The sequence below is a fragment of the Aulonocara stuartgranti genome, assembly GCF_965226115.1.
Source record: "Aulonocara stuartgranti genome assembly, chromosome: 8".
Taxonomy (NCBI): domain Eukaryota; kingdom Metazoa; phylum Chordata; class Actinopteri; order Cichliformes; family Cichlidae; genus Aulonocara; species Aulonocara stuartgranti.
This window is the reverse complement of record NC_138959.1, coordinates 9,709,986-9,725,489: the sequence shown is the minus strand read 5'-3', so window position 1 is coordinate 9,725,489 and position 15,504 is coordinate 9,709,986. Positions and strand designations below refer to the sequence as shown.

At 39.2% G+C, this 15,504-nt stretch overlaps 1 protein-coding gene across 2 annotated transcripts; it reads right to left on the bottom strand.

The window, feature by feature from the left end:
* Positions 1-1,487: 1,487 nt before the first annotated feature.
* sncgb (synuclein, gamma b (breast cancer-specific protein 1)) lies at positions 1,488-15,434 on the bottom strand. Of its 2 annotated transcripts, XM_082544060.1 has the most exons (8): positions 15,054-15,434; positions 11,386-11,427; positions 9,376-9,503; positions 8,514-8,531; positions 7,700-7,741; positions 2,244-6,461; positions 1,727-1,816; positions 1,488-1,649 (listed from the first exon to the last, which is right to left on the bottom strand). In XM_082544060.1, the coding sequence occupies exons 1-6, from the start codon at positions 15,172-15,174 to the stop codon at positions 6,453-6,455; spliced, it is 360 nt and encodes a 119-aa protein (XP_082400186.1). In that variant the 5' UTR covers positions 15,175-15,434; the 3' UTR covers positions 1,488-1,649; positions 1,727-1,816; positions 2,244-6,452. The 2 variants fall into 2 exon arrangements, with proteins under 2 accessions (XP_082400186.1, XP_082400185.1); XM_082544059.1 differs by lacking the exon at positions 8,514-8,531 and having other exon boundaries at positions 15,054-15,433.
* Between the last annotated feature and the right edge of the window lie 70 nt (positions 15,435-15,504).

The following is a 15,504-nucleotide window of genomic DNA, read 5'->3' as shown; positions in this document are numbered from 1 at the left end:
TTATTTGAATAGTATTGTGTCTTTGTTTGGTTTAAGAAATTAGAAGATGTCAAGAAATTTATTCTAAAAGACATTTCTTCAGCTGAGAGTCTGAAAGGTAGAAACACACTGTAGTTTTTACTTGCAAGGGCGGTCACAGAGCGCTCACACAAGAGTGGGGGCCCTGTGATGTGCACGCTCTGTTCTTGCACTTGTCTTTATTCAGATACAAAAATAATACAACAGTGAATACGTCTATTCATAGACAGAGGAATGTTAGTGCGTATGTATGTGTGTATGCAGGTGTATGTGTGTGTGTGATTCTGAAGGACGCGGCCCCTCTTCTTGTTAGGGAGCGCAGATAAAAGTGTCCAGCTCTCCTCTTCCTGGTAGGAGTGAAACTGCTTGTTCAGCTATTATCGCTGTGGGAAAGAATTTATAAAACAGAAACAAGTCTTGTAGTGGACAACAGTCTAAGTCATAAAAAGGTCATCATGCAGTATTCTATCACATGTAAACTTATATCATTAAAAGCTTATACTGACTACTAAGTACAATTTTCCATTGACAGAAGACAACCAGTCAAAAAGCCACTGCTCTTAGTCCAGCCTCTAAACTGCTGTCATTATAATTTAATTTTATTGGTTGTTTTGAAATTTCATTATATGGAAGCTCCTTTTCCATTAAGTCAACATGTATCCCTCATATACAAAAAATTTCGAGAGAAGGATGTTGGAGCTTCTCTGTATCCAGACAGAAAAATCCATCTGGAGTATCTAAAACACTCTGAAACCTGCACTTTTAACCCTCGCAGATTACTTATAACAAGTATGACTGAAAATAAGGAAAAGAAGGAAATGTTTTTTTTTAAACGTTTTAATTTCCAAATTTATTTTGAACAGGTGCAGTGAAGCAAACAAAAAGTAAAAATTTCCAAGCACAGTAAATCAAATGTTTACACATATTATCTTGTCAATTCAAAGAACCCCCCCCCCCCCCCCCCACACACACACACACACACACACACACAAAACTGCAAGCATGCTTGACAACAAACAGCAGTTCTGATTTACACTCTACAGATAAGGTTTGATGACATAATATTTCATTATATGTGAGCTGTGGAAGGGTGGTGCTTTTTAGAGGCAAATCACGACAACAGTTGCTTCAGGACAATTTATATTGTAAGGTGAAGACCTTGCAATGACACAGAGAAAACCCCAACAATCACATGACAACCAATGAGCAAGGTTGTAGTATTTTCGTTGTTACTTTTTTAATGTCAACTCTTTCATTTTTTCATTTAGGTCTTCTGTTTTTTGATCTTCTTGCTTTACGTTAATTTTGACTTTTTCTCTGAACCATGTGAGAAATTCATCCCTTTTCTCATTTGAAACATGTATCACACATTCTCCATTGCTGTGTAACATTATGGTGATTTTGTCTGTGCCATATTTGTAAGATTTTTCAGTTTCATCACCAAACTCCTCTTTTATCCAGTTTCTCCATTTTTCTGGATCTTTAGTATAAAACTGGTATTTATCATCTGTCGATTTTCTTTGATTTACAAACAGCTGTTCAGGTCTGCTCGCTCTTTCTTCCTTTCTGAATTTCTTTTTTTCATGCTCTGTTGTGCTTTCATTGGGATAGTCATATTGTTGAGGAGTCATCTAAAAGAAAAGATAAAAATTGCATGAGCACATTTATTTTACGCCATATCCTCAGAAATCTTGTATGCAGTGCTCACAGTTCCACTGGTGTTTCTTGTGTTTTCTGCCATTTCTTTGAATCAGTTAACTTGGTTTGAAGAAGAGTCGACTGATCCCACAGCGGCTTCCTGAGTGCAAAGGCAAACCTTAATCATTTGTACCAGATATCATATGTTCTGTTATTCAATCTAAGCTGCACGCAAGTCATAAAAACCATTGCCAAAACAAACAAACAAAACATGAATGAATAACAGTAAATTACCTGAGCTTGCACATCCTGGTGTCTTAAAGTCTAAATAAATCTGTTTCCAATTAAAATTGTGCTGGTTGAAAAGCTAGTATTAATAATTTGTTTTCCAACCCTGTTTACCTTTTCCCTCATAATGATGCCCGTGGTTACACATTTACTGTTTTCAGGTGTTCCCACGGTAAACTTTCAAATTCAGGTTTTTTTTAATCCTCTATTATTTTTAGGTTATGATGTCATTAAAGTGTTTCTGAGTATAAAATAAACAAACGGAGAGTTAAAGACATATAAAAGGATCTGTTACTTACTCAGTCTACTGCTTCAGGCAGAGTCTGTGATTTTGCTGTTTCTCGAGCGTAGTCCAAGAGAAAAGACCTGCTGACGGCTTCTTTTCCCCTTTTATACTTTCTCCCTTTTTTTTATTTATTTAATTTTTACAAACAGCCAATCATAGAGCAGAATCAGTGTTCACCAGGGACTGCAAATAAATACAAAGAAATGTGTTTCTGTAAAACAAGTTAATCTTCACCTTCATACAGTTTAACCAAACACACACACACACATTAAAGTTTATTGAGTATTTTTTGCCTGCTAGCTGTAGCATGTTTAATACTAGAGGAGGTTGCCATGGTGAAGTGGGAGGAGTTTTCTTCATATTACATTGAGATGTTTGCGCCGTACAGGGTGTAAGATGACCTGAGGGATGGACTGAAGAGCCAAAAAGGAAGTTTAAACCACCATCCTCAACTGTTTGGACCAATCATGTTAGCATTCTGTTTTTATGACACATCAAAGTATTTACTGCCGGGATGTGGTGCTCTTTTCTTCGTTTGGGTCTCCTGAGCAAAGGAAGAGACATGGAGTCGTTTTGAATCAATAAAAGCAACCAGGCAGTGTGAGCACTGCTGCTAGATAGACTTATTCTGCTGTACTTTAGTACTTAAAACCCTTTGTACATCGTGCCTCATCTACCCTGATTCACATAATCACTTTTTTTTCAATGCATAAGCGCTTTCTATCTAAAATTCACACACATTCTCTCTACAATATATCAGAGAGCAACTTGGAGTTTATTGCTTGCCCATGGTGTTCATTAGGTGCACACTCATTGTTAGGTTCTATTCAATGATGTGAATAAGGGTGGCATGTTGGTGCAGTGCTTAGCAGTGTCCCTTCACAGGAATGTGGAATTAAGTGAATGTGGCTGTAGGATAAAATGCTTTGGATGGTTACCAGGATGAGAAAAGCTCTACACAAGAGTCAGTTCATGCATTTAACACTTCTAGGGCTGGACTTATGTATTCCATTATTATCAGGATGTCCTAAAAACTCCATAAAAAAATCTTTATTTGATCCAAGGGTTCTGATGAGGACTAAAAAAAGAGCATACTTTGCCCACACTGGCTTCATTGTCCCTGTTAAATACAGAATTGGATTTAAAATCCTTCTTGTCACACACAAGGTCTTGTATAATTAGGTCCCATCTTATTTTAAAGACTTCATAGCACTGTATCATCCCACTTCTCTCTCAGACTGTGTGTTTTGTCCCTATAGTATTTAAATGTAAAATGGGAGGCAGAGCAACTCTTGGAGCAGAGCAGCTTCTAGTTTGGATCAGGTGGCCCCAAATCCTCACTCAGGTGGCCCAGGGGCTTCCCATGATGCACTGAGTGTTTCTTCTTCACTCACCTTTACACATTTCTCTTCCACAGCATGTTTTTATCCTGTCTTCCTCCTCTAACCTCAACCAGCAGCAGATGGCTGTCTCTCTCTCTCTCAGCCTGATTCTACTAGAAGTTTCTTTCTTTTAAAAGGGCGTTTTTCTTTTCTTCGATTCCGCTTCCTGAAGAGCAGTTGTCTAAGCATTTCACTGCATATCGTACGGTGTATGACTGTGTATGTGACAAATAAAATTTGAATTTGAATTTAATTTGATTTTCTATGCCAAACCGTTGCTCATAGCAGAGCATCTGACTGTTGGGCTTTTTCTGTTTTGTCTGTTTAACTGAAGGATTCTGGCAAATATAAAGCAACTTGAGGCAACTGTTATTATGAGTCAACGCTATGTAAATAAAATTGAATTGAACAGAAAAATTCCCGTGGCCTCGACTGCAAGATCAAAATTAATAAAACTTTTTAAATTCTTCAAACAAAACTTGACACTGTAGCTGGATTTCAACAAAACCTTTTTAATTTCATTGGTACTGTTTAAAAAAATCAGCGAGTCTGCTTTGATGCCAACTTAAACTTGGTGTGTGAACCGTGTTTGTGTATTTGTGGAGGGATTCGTGGTTGTGTGTGTTTTTTAGTGTGTACTGTGATGTACACGTGTGTGTGGGAATGTGAAATTGCTTGATAAGGCAACATGCAGTCATCAGTTTCCATTGGCCTCAAAGTAAGAACACACAAACCAGGTCCAGACACAAACACACACACACATTTTGCTGGCTGAATCCGTTCTGTGTTAGCAAACACACACGTCCACTCTCACATACAGTACATGTAGACACACAGTTTTGCAGGGCAAGCAAGCTGTGAAACGTGTCAGAACACTGAGTGACAGCAGAAAGAAACGATCTGATTGGTTGAGACAGTTGAGGGGTGGGAGCTTCACAACAGTCAGATTTAGATTGTGTGAAATAAAAACCATCCTAAAAGCTACTACATATCCCAGAATTCAAGCTGTGCACAGAACTACACATAAAGCTGGTCTAATTTTTAAACCCAAACCTTCATTATGCTCTTTTAAAGATGAATTAATAAGAATAAGAATATTTTCAACTGCAATACAAACAACTGACAAATGTCCCATCTGCTTGTTTCTCTCGATGGTTTGCCAAACAGTGTTACAGAGACTAAAAAGCAGCTACACAATAGCAGAAAGTGATCTTATTTTCTCCTTGAATAGTTATTTTGAACATTTTTCACACTATCCAGCACAGATTTCTTTATGAGAATTACTCTTGAAGAAGTCACGTGTCAGGCTTTTGTGATGTCTTCCAACTCGGGACTACCTGGAGGAAATTTCTTTTAATTTGGCACAATCATTCACTTTAAGTCAAGGAAGAACTGCAGCTCATTTAAGAGTCAAAGGTAAAATTCACAATCACCATACAAAACTTGTTTCTGGCATTAACTAAATAACTCATTTAATAACTACTAATTAAATAACTTCTATCAAAGTTTTACACAAATGTGAAGCAGAATTAAATAATGAAGGTGTGATACTTGACAAAAGCTCTTTTTTAGTTGTAGTGAAACACTATAAGTTTATTTTTTTCTCTGTATGTAGCTTTCTTTCGAAGTTGCTGAATTTTCTGCAGATCAATCAATTTTAAATACAGTTCTGTGTTTCTGAAACAATGCCAGTCAGCTTCTTTAGTGCTAAAAGTTGTTCACATATGAAGTCATTGTTACAATGGATGTTGCTGAGGTCTGAACTGCTTTGGAAAAAGGACATTCTCGAATTTTAAACTAAAATTATTATTATTACTTTTATTTTTGCGGGGAAACTTCCCTCTCAGTCAAATCTGATTAAACCTAAATCCTTAACTTAAGTAGTTCAAAGTAATAAGAGCTTTCTTCTCATTAAGTCTGCTTTCTCACACCTCAAATATTTAAATGTTATAGGAGTTTCTTTTAAAATGTTGCCTTTGCTTTCTCATGCATCACATGAACACATTTCAAGCTGCTGCTCTGACAGATGAATATTGTCTATTGCTTCCACTGTATTAACCCTAAACACTGAGTAGAAACACACACTAAGCCATTCAAAGCAACACAGAACAGCTGCTACTCTAGATTTAACAACACGTTACGAGTCATTCTACACATCTGTTCATGCAGTCTACTCTAACTACTTCACATGTAACTTCAACATCATCAAAGCACATTTTCCTGCACAAGCCTCTGGAGATTTGTTCTATACAGCAGCAGCTACACATGCACACACATACACGAGCTAACACTGGTACACAGACGCACTGACTGCAGCTCATCCACCCTCTCATGTCTTGCCTCAGTCGCACACTGTGTTATTGTTCGCACCCAGAATCGTATTTCCCCCAACTGTGACTCATTCGCCCAAAGTGCGAGTCAGTGCCGTAACGGCATGTACTGTATGTGAGTGTTTCATGTGTGTGCCGAATGTTGGTGTGTTTCTTTTTTGTGTGTTTGCGTGTGAGATTTTACTATGGGTTCATGTGGCAGAGCAACAACACCAGGATCATATCAGGACACCACTAACACACAGATGAGGCGGGGGTACGAAAGCTTCAGGCTGCTTTAAATTAGAGGGGAGGAAAGATGGCGGTGAGGACCACAGGGGGAGGCACCGGGGAGTGACGAGACTGAGCGGGGAGAGAGGGGCGGTTGTGCAGCATCCGGAAGAGTCTGTATTAGTTGATTTTGGTTCCGTAAAGTCACAAAAAAATATTGTTGAAGATCTGGAGTCTGGTACAGCGAGGCAAAGGGGGAGGCGAGGGGCAGGTGGAGAGCACGGGAGGGCCTGAAGATGACTAGTATCCCTGGAAGGGAGGAAAGAAGAAAAACATAAAAACACAAATATCAACAGTGGAAGACATTTTTTATATGTATAACAGTAAAAAACATCAAGCATATGTTAAAGATCATAAAGCAGTATTCCTCTTTTTGCTACTTAAAATTTCCATACAATCATATTTTAGATGATTCGATTTAGAGTTTTGCATTCATAGTTCAACATGAAACCAGCGGCTTCAAGCATTTTTCTGCTTGTGACCTCTTACTTTAAAAAGGCAGCCAGAAATCCTCATCATATCTGTGCAATCGCTGATTTGTTCACAGCAACACCAAACAACTTCCTTTTAAGATGTCCCACCTGGTTTCAGTGTTTTGCTGTCATTATAAACTTGCGTGCTTCTCTTTTTCTGCTAATCCGGTTTGTGTTTATTTAGGCCTTGGATTCTGGAGACTGGTACACAGATTCTTTAGGTTAGATTTTATTATTGTCTAAATTATGGTTTTACTCAATTTACAAATGCATTTTGCTTGGATGTTTGATCTTTACTAAATTACTAAACTGACGCACAGTAGCAGCTTGATCCTTGATAGTATAGGATATGCAACGTGATACTGAAACTTACTCTAGTGTATTTAAAATGAGAATGGATTCCAACTGATCTGCCTATCCATGCATTTTAAGAACTGAAAATACATTTTAAAATAATTGTATGTGTCTTAAAGCCTGGAGATGTGTACAGTAAAAACCTGTATAAACTAATTAATCTGTAAGTTGTACAGTTTTGTTTTGAAATCTAGAAGCCTGAAATCTGCTTTGTCTAACTTCTATAGCTCATCTCTTCTCAACACTAGCAGCTCCACATTAGTTACCACTAGAAGAATCATAGACTGTATATAAAAGATCAATGTGACCAACATGAAATTATCCAAATTCGGCCATTACTCTTTGTGTTTTGAAAGTAAATGTGAGAAGAGAGGAGATGATCAGGCTGAGAAATGCAGGGACACTGTTAGTTATTAGCAACTTGTAAATCACAATGAATGCCCACCTTCAAGCATACAGTGCTTTATTGTCTGTTTGACTCTAACTGGGATAAAACTAACATCATGTTGGAAAAAAACGAAGATATGTTGAGTCTCACCGGGATCATGGAAACTGGAAACTGGAAAGAAAGTCCTCTGTATAACAAAGGTGTATGTGACCGCTTTTAATGTATGTGTTTTTAATAAAATACATGAAATAAAAGAAATTGTTTCATCTTACCTCTCCTCCTTCCCCGCCCTGCTGCATTCCTCCATATTCTCCCTGTGGGAGGAGAAGACGTTAATGTGGATGGATTATAAACACGAGAGAGGTGGCGTGAATATTTCAGCAAGGATCAAAGAATGAACTGATGGAACCTCTAATTCAATAAAGCAGTTACAATATTTCCAAAAAGCATGCAGTGCCATTGAAAGAGCTCTTATCATCATGCGCAAGATTTTTCAGGAAAGGGAGAGTCAGTTAATTAATTATAGCTTTCTAAGATGTCAGAGGAACACTTTTGCCTACAGGCTTCTGATGCACAGGCCTTACAGGGAAGCAGTTCAGAGCATGCCATAAGAATATTCACTGCCTTGTCTGATGTTCTATAGATGTGGCTTAATGTTGCATAGACAAGCTACACGGTTAGAAATGAATTTTAGTATCACTGGAGCCTAAAGTACGCAACTTAGTGAGCATGAGAGGAAAATGTCTCAAATATTCAGAGGAAGAAGTCACAAAGTTATTTTTTATGTTGTATTACAACTTGGATTTTTCCTGGAAGCATGAAGGGTTTAATCCAAAGCCCCAAATGATGCAGGAATAAATTCAGGAAGCCTTACAGAAGCTTCTGTTCCTTCCCTTTCCTCCTGAAGCTCACTGAGTTTGTTGTACACTATTAACTAATGTTCACGCAATCCAATACAAAAGGGTTTCTACAGATTGTGTACACCTAACAGACTGTTAGCATCATGCACAGTATCCCCCCCCGCTTTCCTAACCCTCCCGATTTCTTTATGACCTATGACCCCAAAATGTTCTGTCCAACTGGCACCTCGTATACAGGCTCCTCCTATCAGGGAAACAAAAATGAGACACAAACAGCACAAACAACAAAATGTGAGAACAGTAACACACAAAAACAAAGCACAAGAAAAAAAAGCACTGGCACAAAATTATAACAAAAGAACAGCACACAAAACACACGACAATAAAGACATGCAGAAAAGACACAAATGTTAAATGCAAGAACATCTAACATCTGACAGAGAGTTCAACGTATAAGAGCAGAAGGAGGACGATCAGTTTCAAGAGCTCCAAATGACATTAGAGTGGTAATTCAAAATTTTCTTATACAAGTTGTAATACAAGTTTTTTGCAAATGTGTCACAGTTATATGTATTTTATTATTTCTTTGCTTAAAAAACAAGCAAACAACACAGTGATGACATAAATAATAATTGAATCCGTAAATATTAAGTTTAAAAATGTACAATTTTTTCAGGCTGTGGAAAACTGGACAGACAGAAAAATCCTCTCACAAGCAGATGGAGCCACAATGACCTTAATTTACTCAGAGCAAATAAATGTAATTAAAGTTTCTCAACAGAGTGCTGCAGTAAAGAAATTGGATTTCTTTGGTGTCCTGCAGTTGTTTGATGTGAGTTCAGGGGAAATGGCTCCATCTAGTGTTCAACCTCAAACTAGCATTAAAGATCAGTTTCAGGCACAATTTAACTTAAATGTGCAGCTGACACTTTGTTCAGCTCAATCAACCCCCGATCCCGTTTTAAAAATGAAGTTTTCAGCATTGTTACTGCATGAGAACTCTGGTTCCCTTCTAGAGCTGCAAAGATGCTAATGAGGTAAACCTATGAAGAGTGTTGGTGCGACCCACAGTAACCATGGTAACTAACCTGGTTGACCAGCCCGGTTGATGCAGCAACGTTCTCGACTCCCTCCACACCCGCCTGCGCCACCTCGTTGGCTCCTGCAACCGCTGTTTCTCCGACAATGTTGGCCTGATCCACGGTCCTGTTGGCCACTGAGACGTGGAGAGCGAAAGAGGGTTAGTGTGTAAACTGCACTGTGAGAAAACAGTCCTGATTTTCACCTCAATGTGAAAATCTGTGCAAAGCTCTTTCCAGGACTTTGAAAAGATCAGATGGGGATGGGACAGGAAATCAGAACATTTGATCAGGAAAAGTGGTATGCAGTGTAGACAACATATTCAGATTAGTGTGTAACCATCTGCCCTCATACAGGTGTATTACCTGCCAAGTAGAACTGTAAATAAATATTTACACCTTTTTTCTCAAGTAAAATTCATAACCCTGCTAAAGTAACCTAAGAGTACAAAGGTTTTAGCAATTAAAGTACCTAAAGTAAAAGTACTCATTCTACAGTGTTGCTTGAAAATAGTTCATTATTCTCTAATGATTCATTAATGTGTGTTGTAAGCTATACAATAAAATACATTATATCACATAACGTAGCTTTTTATTTCAAGTACTGCAGAGTAGAAGTAGATGGTATCATAACAAAGAAGTACTTAAAGGATAAGCTTGTACGTCACTTGAGTGATGTGAATGTATTTTCCAGTACTATTTATGCTATAATCCTATTGATGCTTTCATCTAAGAGTGTTGGGCATGAACAGTAGTCTACCACAGTGACCCTAACTTTAGTGTGGAGTAGGCTTGGGCAGTGCCACCTCATGGCCCCCCCTATGGAGACACCCCTGAAACTAAGTTGATACATTGGCCTCATCACAGAAGAGCCTTTTCACATATATAATTTGCTAAACCAGAAAGATAGTGTTGTTCACTTTTATTTTCTTTATAAAAAGCAAAGTTTAAAAACATCTTGAAACCTGAAGTTTGTCTTTCACACACAAATGACGCTGTATAAGAGGGTCCAGAGCAAACAACATCAGCCTGCTCAGTGGAGGACAAAGTGAAGTCTCCAGATCCTTTAGCACAACTGTAATGTCATTATTTAAAGTAATATTAAAAGTAACAGCACTAAACATTAAAATCCTTCGGTAAACATCTTATTTACTTTTTCTATATGACAGTTAAAGCTTTATGCAGCTCTGTTATTATCTGTATGGATTAGAATAAAATCAGGATTTTTCTTATTTCTACTTGGCCATAGTATTATTTTAGTAATAAGCAATGAACCACATTTGGGTCACCTGGAAGAGGACACCTGGTATTTAAACACATTTCTGATGATTGTACCTCTAAACGTGTATCCAATGAACAGTTTATTTGTACATACTGCTCTTATTTGATTTATACCAAAATTCAATATTTATGCTTTTCATATCTTAAATTTCTAGATACAAAAAAGAAGTAATTTGAGAAATCAGATCAGCATCTACAGAGCATTTAAGCCTTTATCTGTTCAAAATAAAAGGTTATCATCATCATCATCATCATCAACATCTGCACCTGCTAGTTGCAAAATCAAATTGAGTGACACATACAGTAGGTGGCATCTGTGCTTTATCAGAAATATTTTCAAACTTTATTTATGTATTTTTTATTTTTTTCGATTTTACTAGAGAAAAAAACTTCAACAATGAAGATTAACTGACGGTTAACCATCCCACCTACCTATGTTACAAAACATACCCTTGTAGCCATCTGGGGCTTTATACCATTCAAGTGTGACTAAGAGCTCCTTGTTCTAAGAACCAGAGTGTTTCAGCACAGTGCTTAAAGGTGTAGCCATGAATTCAGTGCTGAAGTATGAATATATTCGGATGTTGTTTTTGTAATAAGAGAAGGGATCATAACGAACTCTTTGGGACAGCAATCACTTCATATTCAGACAACAAACCTCTGCATTCTCCCCTCAGAGGTTTCTGTTTCTATATTTATATGATCTTAATAGTGGCTCAAACATGCAGCTTTTCTTACCTGTGTTTACTGATGACACCACTCCCTCCTTTGTCTTACTCCCTGCAGACCAAAAAGGAAAAACAGACTCATATTCATGTACATGACTCATGCATGTTTCCTGTAAAATAAAGAGACACATTTCACACGCCCTGTTTGTCCTGTCTATGGTTTCTTTCCTCAGTAAGTAAAACAGTCAAATGAAACATAAACTATATAATAGATTTGTTATTAATGAATAATGTAGGAATAAGAGCAATGAGAGTTACATTATTAATAGCCTAATAGTAGCACATTTAATACACCAGTGCATTAAATGTTGTCAGAGAAATATCATAAAATGTTGACGGCAGATATTGCTTATGTATTTTTGGACATTTCTCAGCTGCTGTTGCCCCTTTAAACTCTGACATAACATTCCCAAGAGTCTCAGCTCAGCGTGATCCATTACTGTTTCTAAAAATACATTCACAGACCTACTTTTGCTCACAGTTTTGTCAGTCTGACTGGTATGTTGTGCGCTTTCCTGCGTCCTCAAAGGGTTTTGCCTTTTTAAATTTTTTTAATAAAGTCTGGACTGTTTAAAGATCCTGTTATCTTTACCACTAGCTCTAAAAAAGCTCCTTTCACTTGGAAACATTTTATTTAATTGGAAGTCATCCTGTGAATGGGCTGCAACAGCCGCATGTCTCTGTGTGTGCCTTCCTGCTTTCCAGCCCTGTGCTCATTACAGTATGATCCCAGCAGATTAAATTGTGGTTATGTAATCTGCCAACGTTAGGGATGACAGGAGGGAAGTATCCGAGCTAAAAGATAAGAACAGTAGAAAGAGTGAGAGGAAGGTAAAAAGGAACTAATGGAGGAAAGGAAGGCTACATCTGCAGATGAGTAAACTGACTGCACTCTTTTTTATAGTCACATAGATGCAGCTGCTGCCATTTACAGTGTCCCACATCCAGTCAGCCTTGCTACCTTCTGCTTCCCTCCATCTTTCAGCACGTTCCCCGTGGTACATGAGCCACGTGCGGGGTACTGAGCAGTACTGCAGTACAGCTCATCGCAGGCTGCAGTGACACAGCTTCTTTCTCAGTCAACAGGGGGAGCCCCCCTCCCGAGTGTCACTGCACGCCGTGACTATTTCAGCTGAAGAGCTGATCTGCCTGTCACCAAACAAGCCATGCCTGTGAAAGAATACATGACTTCTGAGGAAACTTTGCTTTATGATTTATCGAGTAACTCATAAACATCTTTTTGTAATAACGTCGATTCCAGCTGAAGGTGATGCACAGGACACAGCTGATCAAATGACAAGAATAAGAACAAAAACGCAATTGTTGAAATAATCCTTGTAATAAATTATAATCCTGATTGGAGGCATGCCTGAGTACACAAAGACGGCATGGATTAGAGCGTTTGAATGCATTTTTACCCATTATGAAATGATGCGTTAAACACAGAGAAATACAGCTTTTTTTTCCAGAGGAGGATTTGCGCTTCAGCAATCCTGATGTGGTGAAAAATCCTGTTAACTGTGAATCCTTATGTGCTCTCAGCTAAAGAAAGATGCAATTTTACACACCTATATATAATCAACAACACGCTGTATTACCATATACATACAAATGAAAAAGGAAATTCATATTCCGTATTGCAAATACATCGTGTTAAATTTACAGGGCAGAAAAAAAAAATCATGCTAATTGATTTCTTTCTAAAATAATTGCTATATATGTTGGTATATTTTCATATTATTGCAAAAATAAACACCTAGAATTTTTAGATTGTGTATTTTGGATTTTTCATGAATCTCTTTAAACAAAAGATTGTAATGAAACCATCAGTGATTACCAAAACACCGAATTAAATCTTAAAAGCAAAAATAAAGGGATTGATAAAATCACATGAAGTTAAATCTCTTAATTAAAAGTTAAAACTTAAGTTTTGGAGCTGTTTTGCGGCAGAAGCTTTTAAAAATAAATTAATAAATCACTGAGCATGTTGCTGTGTTTGTCCAGGTCTGGCCCATGTGGTGGAAAGCAGGCGTGCAAACCTTGATACTGTGTACTGACAGCCACATGCTGACGTAGGCACTCTGCTGCAGGTGGATACAGTGAAACCATTGACACTCTTCACTGATCACATCCCCTCTCCCCCTTCTGATCCTCCCCCTGTGATCTGCGTTGTTCCCTCTCTGTCTCTTGCTTCACTTTTACCCCCTTTCTCTTGCTTCCTTGAGCTTGTGACCACTGTCTACTTCCTGGAAGATCCAGGGTTTCTTTACCCAGCAAGTCTCAGCCCTCTGTCCCAATGTGTCACCTGTCTTTCTCCTCCACGAGCCACGAGACTACAAGCTCAAAGCTTTTGGTGACATAACACCCCTCCCTTCATTTTTTTACCCCCTCTTTTCTCTCTCTGTCTCTCTTTCCTGCATCCCTCCGTTCTTCCATGTCTCCCTGGGGTGGGTGTTTTGTGAGCTGTGGGGGGTGGAAGGAAGGAGCACTCACTGGGAGGCCAATCCTGCTGCTGTGACACCACAAACTAACACAAGCACACAAATGTTTTTGCGTCCAGCACAAACCGATGAGGGTAGAGCGTGCGGGAGAAGGAGGGTGGGGGTGGAGGGGTTGTGATAGAGAGAGAGAGCAAATTGCTGCAGTGCTCAAATGATCCTTGCCCTAACTCACCCCTCCCTCTCCAGCTTGTGCCGTTGACTTCCCCCTTTTTTTCATCATTATGATTAAAATTTTGTAGTTGCTGCATGACGGTCAGACAGAGCACTGACAGGATAGACAGCAGACAACGATGGAGCCCTCCACTCTGATCGTTCCTCACCCACCCTCCTTACTTTTGCACCCCCTCTGGCCTGTCCCAGGTGGTGTGAAAGCCTGCTGCTTGGGATAACCTTGAAACGTGACGCAGTGGCAGCTTGAGCTATAATTAAAGTGCAGGAAACAACAGCATCTGTGCAAAGCACCCGAGGTAAAATATAAATGAATCATTTTTCTTGGGCATTTAAAATTGTATTTCCTCTTACACTTACATCATCTTGCGTCTTGCTGTGAAATGATTCTTTTTAAGTGTTTAAATGCTTTTTATAACACTTTTCTAAATATATTTTTTTCTTTTAATTATGAATGTAAGTCAGCTCTATTCTGTAAATTTAATTAAAAAAAAATCAGATAAATTGACACTCTGGAAACCAGTCCATCACTGGACATCCCCATCCAAACTGCTTCACAGACCAGTGATTTAATATAGTCACGCTGGTCAGGTGATGAAAGCCCGAGGAAGCGGCGTCACAGAGCTCTGCAGTGACCTCCTTTCCCTCCTTTTGCTCTTCTCTTTTGCTTTTCTTTTGCTTTCCCCCCAAACATCCACTGATCACTGTCCTGCTGCAAAGCTGTAACCCTCACTGTCTTTTCCTCGCTGTTTCTCACTGTCCACCCTCTGGACCCTGCACCAGTCCTGCAGCAGTATCCCACCAGCACTCACTCCATCCCCTCCTTCCTGCCTTCTCTTCTCTTTTTCCTCCTCCTCCTCTATCTGTTCCTCTCACAAGTCTCAGACATGGATCCCAAATCATATGATGCAAAAAGTACACGAAGTAATTCCACATATAGACCAAAAAATGAGTGCACCTCCCCCCCACAACCCTCCAAACTCTTTTTGCTGCATGATATATTACATACCTACATACATTACCCCCTCCTTGGTCTTAGCTGCTGCTTCCTCCATGCCAGCTTTGGTCTTCTCTGCGGCGGCCACCACCCCCTCCTTGGCCATGGAGAACCCCTTCATCAGTACATCCATGTTGGGCGATGAAACAGTTGGGCTCCCCTGCTCCAAATGGGCCTGGCTGGTTGGCTGGCTGGTGCTTACAGTGAGCGTGCAGAAGTGATGCTGTGAGATGTCAGAGTGTGTGGCTGGGTGAGTATGTGTAAGTGCCTGTTTCCTGGTGGCTCCTCCTCCCTTTGGTGCTCCAACAGAGGGCTGAGAGGAACACACAGCAGGGCTACAGCACTCAGACTGAGAGAAACAGGAGGGCGGATACAGCCAATATGTAAAAAGATGGGGAGAGGAGGAGGAGAGGCAGCCGGATGCTGCAGCATTTTCAAGTCATGCTGCAACCCCGCCCCTTTA

Coding starts and splice junctions, on each gene's coding strand:
- sncgb (XM_082544060.1), bottom strand. CDS start 15,174: ATGGATGTACTGATGAAGGGGTTCTCCATGGCCAAGGAGGGGGTGGTG. Junction 11,428..15,053: donor GGAGGGGGTAATGTATGTAG/GTATGTAATATA, acceptor TTTGGTCTGCAG/GGAGTAAGACAAAGGAGGGA. Junction 9,504..11,385: donor GGTGTCATCAGTAAACACAG/GTAAGAAAAGCT, acceptor TCCACGTCTCAG/TGGCCAACAGGACCGTGGAT.